Source organism: Colobus angolensis, unplaced genomic scaffold, assembly GCF_000951035.1.
Source record: "Colobus angolensis palliatus isolate OR3802 unplaced genomic scaffold, Cang.pa_1.0 Scaffold63, whole genome shotgun sequence".
Classification (NCBI taxonomy): domain Eukaryota; kingdom Metazoa; phylum Chordata; class Mammalia; order Primates; family Cercopithecidae; genus Colobus; species Colobus angolensis.
This window is the reverse complement of record NW_012119932.1, coordinates 7,416,051-7,432,849: the sequence shown is the minus strand read 5'-3', so window position 1 is coordinate 7,432,849 and position 16,799 is coordinate 7,416,051. Positions and strand designations below refer to the sequence as shown.

Here is a 16,799-nt window from a genome sequence, read left to right as displayed (position 1 = left end):
CACACACACACACACACACACACACACACACACACACACACACACACACACCCAAACAGACTGCTGGTTTTAGTAGCATGGAAGACCAGATAACCTAAAAACTGTAACACTATTTATTCCTAGAAATGTCAAATATAACATGCATTGATTTAAATGTCAAGCTGAGCTTAAAAAGGAGAAATCTCCAGGTGAGAGAAAAAAAAGAGGGTACCGAGAAATAGAATGGAAAGATAAAGCCAATGCCAGAGTTAGGGAGTAAGAGCATATGGGATGGACAAGGTGGAGAAAAATGGGAGAGGAGAGCCAGAAGTGAGTCAATTGCAAAACAACCACAATTAGGCTGATGACTCACTTCTCAACAGCAAGAACAGAAGTCAGAGGACAGATATAATTTTCAGAGTTCTGAAAGCTATTAATTGTTAGGCTAAAGCAAAGCAAAACTTTCAGGAAAGAGGTTTAAGATGGCATTCAAAGGATAGCACACACACACACACAAATATTATTTCACTGCAGCAGATTCTGCAGTTCAGACAAATGAACTATGTAAATGTGAATCTCAGAAACACAAAATGAGCTAAACCAGGGATGTGATGAAAAATGGCAAACATGTGGATAAACCTAAATATACAAACAGATGGCGAGTACATAATGCAACCTGAATGTTTATATACTGCTGGGAAGTATGGAATTACTTCGGAAACCAGTTTGGCATTATCTCCTAAAGCTGAAATTGTACAGACCCTGTGACCAAGCAATTCCATTTCTAGATACATAAGGAGAAATGTACACAATGAGAAAACAATACCTTAGAAGAATCAACCCCAAAGTCATTAATGGTAGAATGGCTAACTACAATATATTTTCATATAATAAAATATTAGACAGCATTCAGAATTACTGAATTATAATATACACATTAACATTAATGAATTAAAGTACTATCTTGAGGAAAATACCACATTGGATTGGTTAAAATCTCTAATGATTATAATCTCTGTTAATGACACAGAGAAAACTTCCATTCATCTAAAGTTCAAAACCCAAATACCATTTCATTTAAAAAGGCCTGATGTTTATTATGTCACTATTATTAGAATTTAAAAATGTTTGGGTACATTGACTCATGCAAAATACCAAAGTGGCCCTTTAAAAATATGTATTTAAGATTATTTCTTTTTAAATTTTATCTTTTATGTATTTTATTATATTTTAAGTTCTGGGATACATGTGCAGAACGTGCATGTTTGTTACATAGGTATACATGTGCCATGGTGGTTTGCTGCACCCACCAACCTGTCATCTAGGTTTTAAGCCCTGCATGCATTAGATATTTGTCCTAATGCTATCCCTCCCCTTGCCCTCCACCCACCACAGGCTCCGGTGTCCATGTGTTCTTATTGTTCAACCCCCACTGTGAGTGAGAACATGCGGTGTTTGGTTTTCTGTTCCTGTGTTAGTTTGCTGAGAGTGATGGCTTCCAGCTTCATCCATGTCCCTGCAAAGGACATGAACTCATTCTTTTTTATGGCTGCATAGTATTCCATGGTGTATATGTGCCTCATTTTCTTTATCCAGTCTGTCATTCATGGACATTTCGGTTAGTTCCAAGTCTTTGCTATTGTAAATAGTGCTGCAATAAACATATGTGTGCATGTGTCTTTATAGTATAATTTTCTATAATCCTTTGGGTATATACCCAGTAATGGGATTACTGGGTCAAATGGTATTTCTGGTTCCAGATCCTTGAGTAATCACCACACTGTCTTCCACAATGGTTGAACTAATTTACACTCCCACTAAAAATATTTCTTAATGTAAAAATTACATAACTTTTACAATCTCAATTTTCATAATTTCAATAATTAGGAAAATACAAATTAAAATGTCAAATATCAAATGCAAGGATGTGGAGCAACAGGAATTCACATTAATTGCTGGTAGAAATACCAAATTATATAGCCACTTTGAAAAAGATTTGATATTTTCTTCTAGATTTAAACATAGCCTTACCATATCATCCAGCAATCAGGTGCTTTAGTATTTACCCAAATGAATATATTCACAGAAAAACCTCGATATAGATAGGTGTTTATAGCAGCTTTATTCAGAATTGCTAAAACTTGGAAGCAACCAAGATATCCTTCAGTAGATAAATAAGTAATAAACTGGATCACATCCAGAGAATGGAATATTACTCAGTGCTAAATGAGCTATCAAGCTGAGGTATGAAGGAAATTTACCTGCCTATTACTAAGCAAAATAAGCCAATATGAAAAGGCTACACACTGTATGATTCTGACAATATGACATTCTGGAAAAAAGCAAAACTGTGGAGATAGTAAAAACATTAGTGTTTGCCATTGTTTAGGGGAGAGGGTAGGATGAATAGATGGAGGATTTTTAGAGCAGTGAAACTAGTCTACATGATACTATAATTGCTGATCAAGTGCTGACGGGAATAGAGTGTCAGATTTGGGGTTGCTGAGAACAAAAAGATACACCAATGTCCAACAAGCATGTGAAAAGATGTTCAACATGACCAATTAAGGCAAATGGAAATCAAAACCACAATGAGACATCACCTCATAGCCGTTAGGATGGCTACTATCCAAATAATAATAAATGACATTCATGAGAATATAGATAAATCAAAATTCTTGTGCATTCTCGGTGGGACTGTAAAGTGGTTTAGCCATTATGGAAAGCAGTATGATCATTCCTCAAAAAATTAAAAATAGAATTATCCTGTGATGTAGCAATCCTACTTTCAGATATATATCCAAAATAATTTAAAGCAGAATCTTGGGATTTTTGCCTCCCCTTGTTTGTTGCTACATTATTCACAATAGCTAAGAAGTAGAAGAACCCAAATGTCTATTAACAGATGATTGGATAAAGAAAATGTGGTCTATACATACAATGGAATATTATGCAGTCTTAAGGGGGAAGGAAATCCCATCACATGCTGCCACATAGATGCTGTGGACTGAATGTATTTTCCCAAAATTTGTATGTTGAAATTCCAGCCCCCAAAGTGATGGTGTTTGTATGTGGGATAATTAGGTCAGGAGAGTAAAGCTTTCATGGGTGGAATCAATGCCTTTACAAAAAGACAGGAGAGAGCTTGCTCTTTCTCTCCCTGTTCTCTACTATGTGAGGATACAAGGAGAAAATGGCCAGCTGCAAACCAGGAAGTGGGCCCTCAGCAGACATCACATCTGCTGGCACCTTGAGATTGCACTTCCCAGCCTTCAGAACTGGGAAAGATAAATAAATGGCTGTTTAAGGCACTCACTGTGTGATAATGTGTTATGGCAGCCTGAACTGACTAGGACAATGGATTAACCTCAAGGACATCATGCTAAGCTAAATAAGCCAGTCACAAAAGTACAACCATTGTAAGACTCAACTCATGTGAAGTATCTAAGGTAGTCAATATCATAGAAACAAATGTAGAAAGGTGCTTACCGAGAGCTGGCAGGAGGAAGGAAGGAGAACAAGTGTTTAATGGATATAGAGTTTCCGTTTTTTGAGATTAAAAAAAAAGCTCTAAAGATCTGTTGTACAACAATGTGAATAGCCTTAACTCTATTTACCACAATAAAAACAATTAGCAAACATGAGAAAATACAAATTGATACAAACTAGTATTTGGATAAGAGTCCCTCTGAAGGCATTAGTGAAGGGGTGGAAAGAGGAAGAATGAGGTCTGAGCTTTATAGAAACGTTTTCTTTCTATTCTTTCTTCCTCTTTTTGTTAGTATAAAGATCTGAAGCAATGCTGCAATAACAATTTATTTAGTGGAGTCATCTATCATGTAATTTTTTTAGTTTTATGAATGTTTAAAATTATTCATAATTAAAGGTATTTTTTAAAGAAAAGAAGATGTAATTGAATCTGAAGCAGTTCAGTCGATGTCTTCTTTGTTTCAAATGCAAAGTTATTGACACTCAATTCACTGGGCTTGTGTCCTGCCCTGAAATGCTATTCTCTTGAAGGAAGAATAATAAAATCAGAAACTGGCCGGGAGCGATGGCTCACGCCTGTAATTGCAGTACTTTGGGAGGCCGAGGCAGGCGGATCACGAGGTCAGGAGATCAGACCATCCTGACTAACATGGTGAAACCCAGTCTCTACTAAAAGTACAAAAAAATTAGCCAGGCGTTGTGGTGGGCACCTGTATTCCCAGCTGCTTGGGAGACGGGGACAGGAGAGTCGCTTGAACGCAGGAGGCAGTGGTTGCAGTGAGCTGAGATCTGCCACTGCACTCCAGCCTGGGTGACAGAGCCAGACTCTGTCTCAAAAATAAATAAATAAATAAATAAAAATAAAAAATAAAAAATCAGTAAATCCTAGATATTTGTGACTAGAAGTGCATTATCGAGCAAGTTTAAAGTAGTACAGTCAGTGAAGAACATCATATATGTGTTTCCATTTAGCTGTTTATTGAAGTTTCTGTGTATTAAGGCAAGATGATTAATTGTAAATCTCTATTTTGAAGAATAGGAAAACATGTGTGATCCAAATTTTTTAGGACTTTTATTGTTCTAGTAATGTGTATTTACCCTGACCTTGGAACACAAATTTACCCATTCTCTCTTGAAATTAACACATGTCAAAATGGCTGCCTAAATTAGAGCATAGAACGCATTTCTCAGTGCAAATGACAGTCATCTCTGTGGAATTAAAATCTTTGTCTTCAACTAAAACCTTATTATCTAAATATGGAACAAACCAGCTTGAATGAGCATGTGCTAAAGTGAAAGAACATGACATCCTGCTTTAAAGGCAAATGCTTATTGAAACTTTGACAAAATACGTCACTTTCTAGATGATATTTTTGATATAGGACATACAAATAAAATGTTTACATGCATTTTCTAATGCATTTTAGTTATATATATTTTCAGTAAAATCATGTAAGTGAATTATGCTCTGAAGTGTCACAACAAATTTAGCAATCAAATTAGAAGATTATTTTTAAGACCATGTATTTGAACATTTTGAAAGGATGATTTTCAAAGAAATTTGTTCCATATATTCCACTGAGACATATAAAATATCCATCAGCCTGGCCATTGAATGTTTTGCAGTTCTCAGCAAATTCCCTCAGAAGTAATTTTTATAATCTCATTTTAGATTTATTTGAAAATAATTTTTCAACAAGTTTAGTGAATTTTTCTTTGTTTCAAACTCTGTCCCTCAACATCTTCAAAATCAGCGGCATAGGAGATATACCTAATGTAAATGACGAGTTAATGGGTGCAGCACACCAACATGGCACATGTATCCATATGTAACAAACCTGCACGTTGTGCACATGTATCCTAGAATTTAAAGTATAATAAAAAATAAATAAAAACCATCAGCATTCAAAAATGATAAAACGATTCTCTTTTAAATTTTTTTTTCAAATTTTATAACATTGGATGCATCAGATTTCTGTGGAAGGTAATTTTCACCTCTAATTGGGTTCTTATTTTCGTTCAATGACTTAGACGTGAGTATATCAAACTGGATGTGGGATAAACTTTCCAACCTGTTAGGATCTGCTTTTTTTGTATTGATGTCATAGGCTTTCTGTTCTAGGATAGAAAATATTTCTTTTTACATTTATTTTACTTTGTTTTTTTTTAATTTTTAATTTTTAGTTTGGCATGGGGGTGGGGAGGCGGGGTCTTACTCCGTCACCCAGACCAGAGTGCAGTGGTGTGATCTCGGCTCACTGCCGCCTCAACCTCCCCAACTCAAGTGATTTTCTCACCTCAGCCTCCCACATAGTTGGAACTACAGGTGTGGGCCACCATGTCCAGCTGATTTTTGTAGTTTTCATTTTTGTAGAGATGAGGTTTCACCAAGTTGCCTATGCTAGTCTCAAAATCCTGAGCTCAAGTGATCCACCTGCCATGGCATCCCAAAGTGCTGGGATTACAGATGTAAGCCACCACACGTGGTGAGAAAATATTTCTTATTCCTAAAAACTGACTCCTTCTCTTCTGTGTTTTATATATCTGATCTGGGGAATAGAATGTTGATTTACTTAGCAATCCATTAATCATTTCAAACTCAACCCTAGGGGGTCAGAATACTATTTCCTTGGTCTTAGTCTCTCATGTACACTGAGCTCTATCTGGTAGCCTAACATTCCTGGTCTCTCTTCATCCTCTTATTCATTCCTTCCCAGAGGAAGGAAGAGCAACAATGGATTGGTGGGTTTTCAAGAAGAACCTGAGTATGCATGCCTAGTCCCTCACCTCCTCTTTTCTTTTTAGTGTCTACTAGCTAAGGAAATATGAAATCTAGTCACTTCTTCCTTGCTATAGTTTCAACCCAGGGTAGCCTGTAAGGCATAGTTCTGGGTCTTATTTCTGGGTTTTGCATTTTAGAGGACCACTTGTCTACAGAAATAGGCAATTTTCTTCAGGATTAGCTATATCAATAAAAAGTTGATATTTTGATCTATCTTCAATCTTAGTTCTTAATTGCCTCCACACTTGAGCTAAGAAATAAAGTACTAGTTATTGGATTTTCCCTGAATTCCCAACAGCATGTAAATCCCCAGTCCTCCAGATACTGAACGTTTAATATTGCTCAGATTTTTGCTCTTTCCTTTAAACCATCTCTGCTTTAGTTTATTAGTTGCCTGGATTAAAGAAAGAGGTTAACTATTATAACTATTTTTTTCCCAATGTTAGAGCAACCTACAATTCATGCTCCACACTGATGACAAAAGGTGTATCTTGAAGTAGACATTTTATATCTTGTTATTTCTCCACATTTTTGTGTGTTTATTTCAGACTCCTAAGTTGATTTCACCTGGCTGTTTATGGTAACTGTCTATTCTCCCATTCCAGATCTAATGAGTCAATCAGATGCATGCTTATCGTATCACAAGATATTATCATATTAAACTCTCACAGTATTTAAAATAAAAAACCAGTTTAATATATTTCCATGCATTCACACAAGTTTTTTCTCATTGCCCATAAAAACCTTGTATTATTTTTCACCTAGCAAGATGAGCTCATCAACCTTTAAAAGTCAGTTTAAGCATCATCTTGCCAAGGCATTTTATTTGACTCCCATTTGATATATGGTTTTCCTCTGTTTTCTTTCAATATACTGTGAAATCTTCCATTTGTTATTTTGTTCATTCACTCTGGTTTTCATTGGTCCGTCCATCCATCCATCCATCCATCCATCCATCCATCCATCTATTCAATTGTCCATGTTAGCATACCTACCATGTACTATAGTCTGTGAATTTTACTATGGATGCAGGGGTGAAAGATGCCATTCTTGCTTCCCTGGAGTTATATCTCTACCATAAATTTATCCCAAATGCCTGTAATGAAAGATATATCTGACTGCCTTGTCCACTAGACTATTAACTATTTAATGGCAAAGATTTCATATTTGATTTGTGTTCTGTGCAGGAAATGTGTGAGGGGAGAAGAAAAGGCACCCACAGAGTACCTTTAAGGGTAAACAAACTTTATCTCACATAAATGGTAACGCAGATATAATAAGCAAATGATATAATAAGCAAATTAGTATAAGCAAATGATATAATAAGCAAATTGCAATGGGAAGGGGAGAAGGGAAAAATATATGTATCAATTTAAAATATCAATTAAAAATCAATGAATACTATCGTGAATCTCATGGAAACCAGAGAAGAGCATGAATAAGTGAACAAAATTATACACACACACACACACACACACACACACACACACACACACACACATACCTATACACTCACCAGACAATGGAGGATTCACCACGAGGCCGGGAAGCAACGGCCTGGGCTCCAGAGTTGGCCACTCATCCACGCACAGACAAGGAGAGGTCTCATGAAGCTTCGGCACAGTCTGGGACCCTAGCTCTTTTCGTAATGAGTTGTTTGGCATGAGGTCCAGTCACAAAGGTCCTTCCTGATGGGGCCTAAGGAACACAAAAAGGTCGACTTGTTTTTGCTATTGTCTGTTGTTTTTCAATAACTAACATATAGGAATAGATTGACGTAGAGATTTCTTCGAAACGCCGCTGGATGAAAGCCTCAAGGGGCTCACACAACCCGTTCTGGGACTTGGTAATCATTCTTTGTGTCCATGTTCAATTGAGTTCAGATTTAATATTTAACTTTTTCTCCACAGCTTGGATTCCCTGCATCTACCATGTGTATGACACAGACATGTTATCAATACACATTTATTGAATAACTAATAGTCAACATCTATAAATGTCTTCCATCCTCAGTAATTTCAGAAATTGTAATCTTGTATAAAACTTCTAGGTGAGGATTTCTGGTTTGACGCTTTCCTGAAGCCTTGCATTTTGAATATGTGAAAATACATTAAACAAAGATGAGGAGACGTTAGATTTATTGTAGCAGTGGAAGAACAAAGGTTATTTACCTAGTAGATTAGAAAGTTATTTAGATCTTTACTCTGGTTCTTAATTCCAGAATCTGAAACTCCCTTGGTTCCTGCTGATTCTCTAAGCCCTGGCCTTGGGCCTCCCATGTATTTGGTGAGCTCTGAATAACTTTTCAGTAATTTCCATCTGTACCTTAATCATTTTTCATGACCAAAGTTATTTAGTTATTTACTGTTACTAAAACAAGAACCTCAATTTTATTTTAGCAGAGTAGTCAGTACTACCCACTGTTCTCTATGATATTAATTGTAAGGCATATTTAGAAAGCTTCACTGTGTAAAATCTTTAAAGAAGTAGAAAACCTGCTAAATGATGCCTGTATATTTTTTCTTATCAAGGTAATTTGCCAGCAGACTTCCCAGCTCCACCTGAAACCTCAGTTCCTGTAACATTACCTCCACACAACTGCACAGACAATGAATTTGTCTGCAGGTCTGATGGTCACTGCATCGAAAAAATGCAGAAATGTGATTTTAAATATGACTGCCCTGACAAATCAGATGAAGCATCCTGTGGTAAGTGGATTCTTAAAATTTGTTTATTGCTACAAAATAGGTAAGAAAATACAAGTGTAATCTCTAAATAGCACAGCCTAGTATCATAGTTAGATATTTTCAACATGAGTTAGTGCAACTTCTAAATGTAACAGTTATTCATACAGAAAATTGTAATGGAAGAATCAGAATGCATTTTCTGCCAGGCCCAGTAAGAAGTAAGTGTCTTTAGATTAATGTTTTGGATTGAAAACTATGATTTTCACAAACTTTACTTGACTCTGGGAGTAGCATTTAGTAGCTCTTTCCATCCATTCCCTTTGATCTGTACTCCTCACACTATAAAATAGGGAATGTTTAGGGAGGTAGCTTTATAGTACTGTCAGATTAATTCTATTAATACTATAGTACTGTCAGATTAATTCATTCAAATTTTGCCATTGCCAAAATGCACATATAACATTAGTACTATTAAAATATGCAGAATTAATGAGAAAACCTATCTTAATGCAAATGGGACCTTTGTCCCCTGTGTCCTGGTTTTTACCTGCCAATTCAATGACTTTTCCTAAATGGATCAAAGACAAACTATTTAATTTAGAAGTGGATTTGTAAGCCAAAGATACAGTCTTAGAGGAGAAAGATTAATCTTTGTCTGAATGAGCAAAGCATAAGATCAGAAGGAGTAAACACTTTGTAATATCTTTCCCTTCGCTATTCTTCATGGAGTAGCCTGAGAATTGACTGTACCATCATATTTCTCAAGTGTCTTGATAATATTAAGGGCTCAGAACAGACAGATAACACAGAGAGAGTAGTGAAACCCTTATTTTATGTCAACCTTGTGAAGAAATTCTAGGACTTAAGAAATCCAATAAGGTTCATATTTATTCTTCTAACTCAGAAAAAAATGTTCCTTAATGTACAAATACACCACCAATTAACTATCTAATCTAGACCAAAAAATCATAAAAGCAAAGCTGACTCACTTTGTGCAGAAGATGAGACAGTAATTAAGCTAGCCAGGGATTTATATCATGCATGACAGATGGAAAATAATACAATGGAAAGTGTGATGGTGTTCAGACTTCCTCATGGGAAGGCATTCGAATCCTCTTATGATCTTATATAAGTTGTGGTGGTTGTAAGAGTTTATACAAAACCTAATAAATTACACATAATGAGTATCTTTAGGGAATACTGAATTTCCTCTAAGTTCAACTTTGCCATTTTAATAATGTCATTTATGATTAGAGGGGAAGTTTTGATAAATCCTTTAAATGTTCTAAGTGAATGCCTACTATTAAGTTATTTTTAATCAAAGAGTTTTTATAATTTTGAACAACTATAAATGAATTATTACAATTTTATTTATGGATAAACTGAGATCTTGTCTCTTCCACCCTTTTGTAAGATAAAATATTATGACAAATCTGCTTGTAAACTATACAAGTTTTCAAACTGATTTTGAAAATTGTGATAAAAACACGTAACATGGCCAGGTGCAGTGGCTCATGCCTATAATCACAGCTCTTTGGGAGACCAAGGTGAGCAGATCAGTTGAGCCCAGGAGTTCGAGACCAGCCTGGCCAACATGGCAAAACCCCATCTCTAAAAAAAGAATACACAAATTAGCTGGGTGTGGTGGTGTGTGCCTGTAATCCTAGCTACTTAGGAAGATAAGGTAGGAGAATTTCTTGAGCCTAGGAGGGGGAGCTGAGATCGTGCCACTGCACTCTCTGGCCTGGGTGACAGAGTGAGACCATGTCTCAAAAAAAAAAAAACCAAAAATACAAAAAAAAGTAACATGAGATCTGCCCTCTTAACAAAATGTTAAGGGTACAATACATTATGGTTGACTCTACTACAATGTTGTACAGCAGATCCCTAGAACCTATTCATCTTGCTTGACATGTTATATTTTCTAACGGTTCTTTTAAAAGCCTACAAATTATATCTTTTAAATGATATGAAGAACAGAGATATATTGGATCCTAAACCCCTTCACAAGATAAACAATTAATGTCAGAGATTAACTAATACACCTGAATGTCATGATTAAAAACACTTTTATAAATATTTCCTTTTCAGATTTTACATTAACTCATATACCCAAGTTTCTAAATGGTCATAGTGGTATGCTGGCAGTGTTAATGTCATTTAAAAGCTAGAGTGCACACCAGGTTTTCTATAGTATACACAAGAACTTCATTGAATTTAATCTTTCTTTTTTATTCAGCAGTGTAAGATTTTAGACACGTGAACACATTCAGAGAGAATTCAGATAACAGTTTTACGCATAACCTGTACATTTTTTAAAAAATCAGCGGACCTGTAATTTCCTGTGATACTAGAATAAAATTATTACAAGAATCTGTAAAACTTTCTGGGAAACAGGTCCAATATAAAAGTTATTGGAAATCTCGTTGCTTAAACTGTAGTTGGGAATTTGCGATAACCCCTTCAGAGGCTGAGAAAAGGAGAACAGACTTGTCAGAAGTTGGAGATCAGGCAAGGAATGAAATTGGTTAATGGAACTGCTTAAATTGCTGCTGTAGAAGCTAATAAAAATCTCACCTCCTCATGAAACTGGATCATTAGTATATGTATTTTTCCTATATTTTATTCCCATAAATATTTGACTAGAGAAAAACCTAGATTTCTTTGAAACTCTTCCAGTGATTTTACAAACCATTTGCCTAGTTATTTTAATAATGTTTAAAAGTTACATTATAATTAAAAACAAGAGTAAGAAAGTGCTGATTAAGATTGTACGGATAGTAATTGCCACTTACTAGCTCACCTTTTCTTTGTTCTACCCTGTCCAAGTTATGGAAGTTTGCAGCTTTGAGGAAAGAAGCCTGTGTAGATGGTATCAACCTATCCCAGTACATTTACTTCAAGATGCAAACACATTCAGGTGGGGACTTGGGAACGGGATTAGCATTCATCATGGGGAAGAAAACCACAGGCCAGCGGTGGATCATACACAGTAAGTGACCGTGTACTTTGAACATGTCTCTTGGGAAATACTTATTAAGTGTCTCCCAAATTTCTGCCCCCACCACCTTATCCTAGGACAATGTGATTGTAAAGACAAATGTTAAGTTGAAAAGAAGGCTGTGTGTTTTCTTTCATATAAAATGGAAAAAAAATATCAATTATAAAAGCAACGAATACTCTTGTGAATCTCATAGAAACCAGAGAAGAGCATGAATAAGCGAACAAAATAATTTAATATTATCACTCTTTGAAAAGCCCTGTTAATATGTTGTTTTATAAATGATCTATGAATTTCTTCCCTCCCCAAATCTCTTTTCTCCTTCTCCCCTTTTCCATCTCCTCCACCACCTCCTCCTCCCATTTCCTCTTCTTCAGCCTCCTTTCCCCCCCTCACCTTCCCCTTTCTCTCTTTCTAGTTTTTCTCTGATGCGTATTTGTTATACATGTATGAACACAGATAAATGTGCGGAGTTTCAACATAGATGAAAATATTTTTCTACTTTTCAGTAAGTCATGCCATTAAATATTCATCATTATTTGTATTTCACTGTAGTGACTTCCAACGGTTTACTAATCTGTTCTCAACTAGTGGATTTCCCGGTTATTTTCATATTATCTCAATATTATAAAGTTGCTTCAAAGAAGAAATAGAACTCCTAGTGTGTGAGAATGCTGCTGTAGGCACTAGAAATAAAGGAGTGACTGAAACGGATGGTCTTTGGCTCTCATTAGGGAGACAGGCAGTAAGTCAATAAATAGAAAGCGTTGCAGATGCTGTTAACTGCTACACAGCAGAATGGAAACAAGGAAAGGGTTTGTTAGTGATGGAGCATTTCTTTCTGAATGGAACCCAGAGGGAAAGGCCCATGCAGGAAGATCAACGTGACTGGGGTGGGAAAAGAAGAGCAAACTACACAACAAATGTATATTTTTTCTTTATTGTATTGACTATTAAGGCTTTTGTCCATTTTGAACTTTTTTCGCTTTTGTGAAATGCGCGAATATTTTCTAGTGTTGTAAGCATATTTGTATTTTACATACCAACTTTTTCTGTTTACCACTTTCATCTTTATGTATCACATGTAACAAATTTTTATCACAGTGACTCTACGCATCTAGTCTAAAAGTGTCAAAGAGAATTGACAGTCTTATAATGACAAACAGCTGACAATCCAATTCCCTGGAGATATCCTATTATGTTCAAGATCATTCCTCTATACTTTCTCACTTTTATTAGGGACTGGTTATAGGTGCTAGTCCGTATTTATAAAAGAATATATAGTCATTTCTTGATTCAAAAATTTTGGCTTCCTCTATTGACATCCTATTATGAGGAATGGAACCTCTATTCCTTTCCCCAAATCCTATTTCTCTCCCTCCCATCATTCCGACTGTGTATATTTATACACAATTCTGTTTAAGTTTTTAGCTTAGCAATATTGTGATTCTTTTGAAATTTCTGAGCTAAATATTGCATGATGATTATTTCTTTTGTTTGTATTTTGGGTAAAAATTAATAGTTTCCTTACCTTTTATTTTCCATAGATGTTTTATGAAGTTAATGTGCTTTTCCTCAATATCAGTTGCAATATCAATTTGCATTCTCCCGAACCAAGTAGAGAAAATGATTGATATTTAGTAATGGTGCTGGGATATTTGATTTTTCATATAAAAAATACATATATAAATTTAAAAACTATACCATGTGGTTTTGTGTAACTATACTGTATGATGTTGAGGTGAAGACAAATCGCCTAGCAATGCATTTGTCAGAACTTATTCCTGTCATTAATTGACATGTGACTATATGCAGTTATATAGTTGTTCAGCCTGTTTTTTATTAGGACTTGTTTATAGGGAGCAGAATCTAACACGTAGGTGGAAGTATTAATTTTACCTTGGAAGAAGGATGTTCCTTGCTGTATAACAAGCAGGGAGAAAGAATGTATTGCTACTGACTCAGATGAATTTATGAATTAAAAAAAATAAGCAACATGACGTACAAAGTAATTTAATGGATTTTTTTCAAGTATCCATTTTTCACATACTCGTCTTCTGCTTTTTAGTTTTAATTATTAATTTTTTTTTGGAGGTGTCTCACTCTGCCACACAGGCTGGAGTGCAGTGGCTCAATCTCAGCTCACTGAAACATCTAGTTTTAATTTTTGTGGGTCCACGATAGGTGTATATATTTATGGACTACATAAGGTGTTTTGACACAGGCATGCAATGTATAATAATCACATCATGAATGGGGTACCCATACCCTCAAGCATTTATCCTTTGAGTTACAAACAATCCAGTTACTCTCTTCATTTTAAAGTGTACCATTATGATTGATGATAATAACCCTGTTGTGCTATCAGATAGGTCCTGTTCATTCTTTCTGTTTTTTGTACCCATTCATCATACCCACCTTCCTCTACCAGCCCCCGCTACCCTTCCCAGCACAAGTATTCATCCTTCTCTGGCTTCTTTTTCATGTGTCATTTTCTTTACCTTTTCTTTACATTTTTCCTTGTTCATTTGCTCCTCACATTTACATGGTAATAATTATTTTAAGTAGGGATTTTGTGACCTCATTTTGTTCCTTGTTATCCTTTATTTTGGTATCTTCTCTTTTTCTGAGGTTCAGTAACTAGTGTATTTCCCCTGTTTTGTAGTCCACAATTCTATTGTGTGCCCAAGTCCTGCAAGATCCCCTCCTTCTTCCTCTCATTCTGATAATTCCAGGGAAATGTTATTGCAGATGCTCTTACATTAAATAATCTTTTCAAAATCTTTATGCCCTTTACATCCCTCTCCACAGTTAAAACTTCATAACCCCCAAACTCTGTAGCTGCTGCTTCAAAGAAAACCAATGGTATCTCTGCTGCTCTGTCTGGACCTCCTTCTGCAGGTGGGCCTTATACCCAAGAGATTCACAACATCTTCAGCATTTAATTATTTTCTTTAGGCTGATTTCCCCTCTCCCTGCTTTTGAAGCTCTCTTTTGTCATTGCTTTTGTTCTATTAAAACGGCTCTGGTTTTTTTATTTAATATTTTTTAATTTTAATTTTTTTATTAAAAAAGTTTTTCTTTAATTTTTTTTCCTTGGGCTGCTTCTGACTCACAAAACAAGCAAAGGGCACTTACAGAAAGTTTTTGTGTCTTATATCAATAAATGATATGAATAATCTGTAAGTACATTAAGAGAAGGTGGACTAGAATTTCATGTGTAAGTGGTAAAGGTAGAAGTAGCAATATGTCAAAGTGTTACAAGGCAGTAATTTGTATTTCCTCTCACCCTACCACTTTCAATAGACTGAAAATTTCCTGAGGAATCCCAGGAACTCTGATTTCCCAATTTGTTGCATTATTTTCAGGTGTCTGGTGCATAATAGGTCTCAATAATTATTTGTTGAATGAATTAGTTTCTAATTAGCATCAATATATTTGTGTTTTATAATTATAGGCTACAGAACACAAAATTAAATTTTAAATAGGAATGCTTAATCGTCCTATAATATTTAACATAGGTGCTCTACATGACAATAAATTGTGGAGAAGGGAACGGCACCTAACCTTATATCCCCTCTCCTTTTCTTCTTTTCTCTCTAGGCTCACTGCTCAGCCCAGGAAGGCTTGATATTTTTTCTTTTCTTAAAAAATAGTTCTTATGCATCAGATAGCCTACTCTATAGCTTATAGTAAGATTCTAAGCTCAGTTTTCAAATTTTGTTTTTTGTGTTTGAAGGAAAACTTTTCTAATTTTAAAATGGCTTTTCTCTCTCAGGCATCTTGCTATAGAAATTTAAAGACAGGTTTTTAAGGATGTTGTTTTGGAAATAGTTCACAAGATTAGTTTTAAAAATTGAAAGGCTTTCTGTCAATTCTTTCTTGTCTCTTTCTCTGATCCCAGCTCTTTTGGAGAAAAAGATTGCTTCTGGCTCAGTAAAGTAAGAGTTATTTATAAGCAAGTATAAGAGGAAAAAAACCACAATAATATATTTCAAAATATTCTCTCACTTTATACACTTAATGAAACAATAAAAAAGTCTAGAAAAGCCGCAGTAGGGTAGGAATATGTAGGAAAGTTTTCATTGTGTAGTTGAGTCTTAGGCAAGGTCTTAAAATGCACATTTTTATTATGAAATGACGCAACTACCTGATAGTGTACTTTTTTTTTTTTTTTTTGCATACACAATTTAATGGACTATCCTTGGCACATCTGAAGTGAACTCTGTGATATGAAGCTAAGACTGCATCTTTCTTTTTTATGTTTGTGGGAGAGTAAAACAATTCCATGCAGCGAATTAATTAATTTTTACATGAATTAGAAAAAGGCATCTCTTCTTGTAGATGGAGGCATTTTCAGCAGAGTTCCAGGAGTGGATTCTCCCTTTGTCCTGATCAGCAGGGCTCAATTGAGGTTACCTGGTGTGATTTTTCTAGGGTTATAATCAATGTATGTGGAAATATTGCTCTCAACTATAATGCAATGGAAAGATAAAGTAAAAATCATTCAATGTCAATATCATCAGTTGCAATTTATGTTTTTTTTTTTTTTTGAGATTGGGGTTGAATAAGATTTCCATTTCCTTTAAATTATTTAGGGAAGGCGAATAGTAGAAAAATATTTTTCCTAGTATTTTGAGAAAAGAACTATAATCTAGTATTAAATAAAATGAGTTTGTACCCATTCATGCTCCAACAGCTACTAAGGCAGTTGGCAAAAATCATGAGTCCTCCTCAGCTGAGAAATTTTTTAAAAAATTATTATTTGCTTATCATTGAATCAAGATACTTGGACCATCTAGAATCTGAGCCTTATAGTTCACATTTAAATATGCTTAAATTGCTGTATGTTTGCACATCT

The 16,799-nt window shown here is 35.2% G+C and overlaps 1 protein-coding gene across 1 annotated transcript in view; it reads left to right on the top strand.

Moving 5' to 3' along the window:
- Positions 1 to 16,799, top strand: part of MALRD1 (MAM and LDL receptor class A domain containing 1) — a 725,579-nt gene that overhangs the window by 220,307 nt on the left and 488,473 nt on the right. The window contains exons 19-20 of the mRNA XM_011963908.1: positions 8,782 to 8,958; positions 11,767 to 11,929. Of these exons, the coding sequence (XP_011819298.1) occupies positions 8,782 to 8,958; positions 11,767 to 11,929 (340 nt within the window). The remainder of the gene's footprint in view (positions 1 to 8,781; positions 8,959 to 11,766; positions 11,930 to 16,799) is intronic.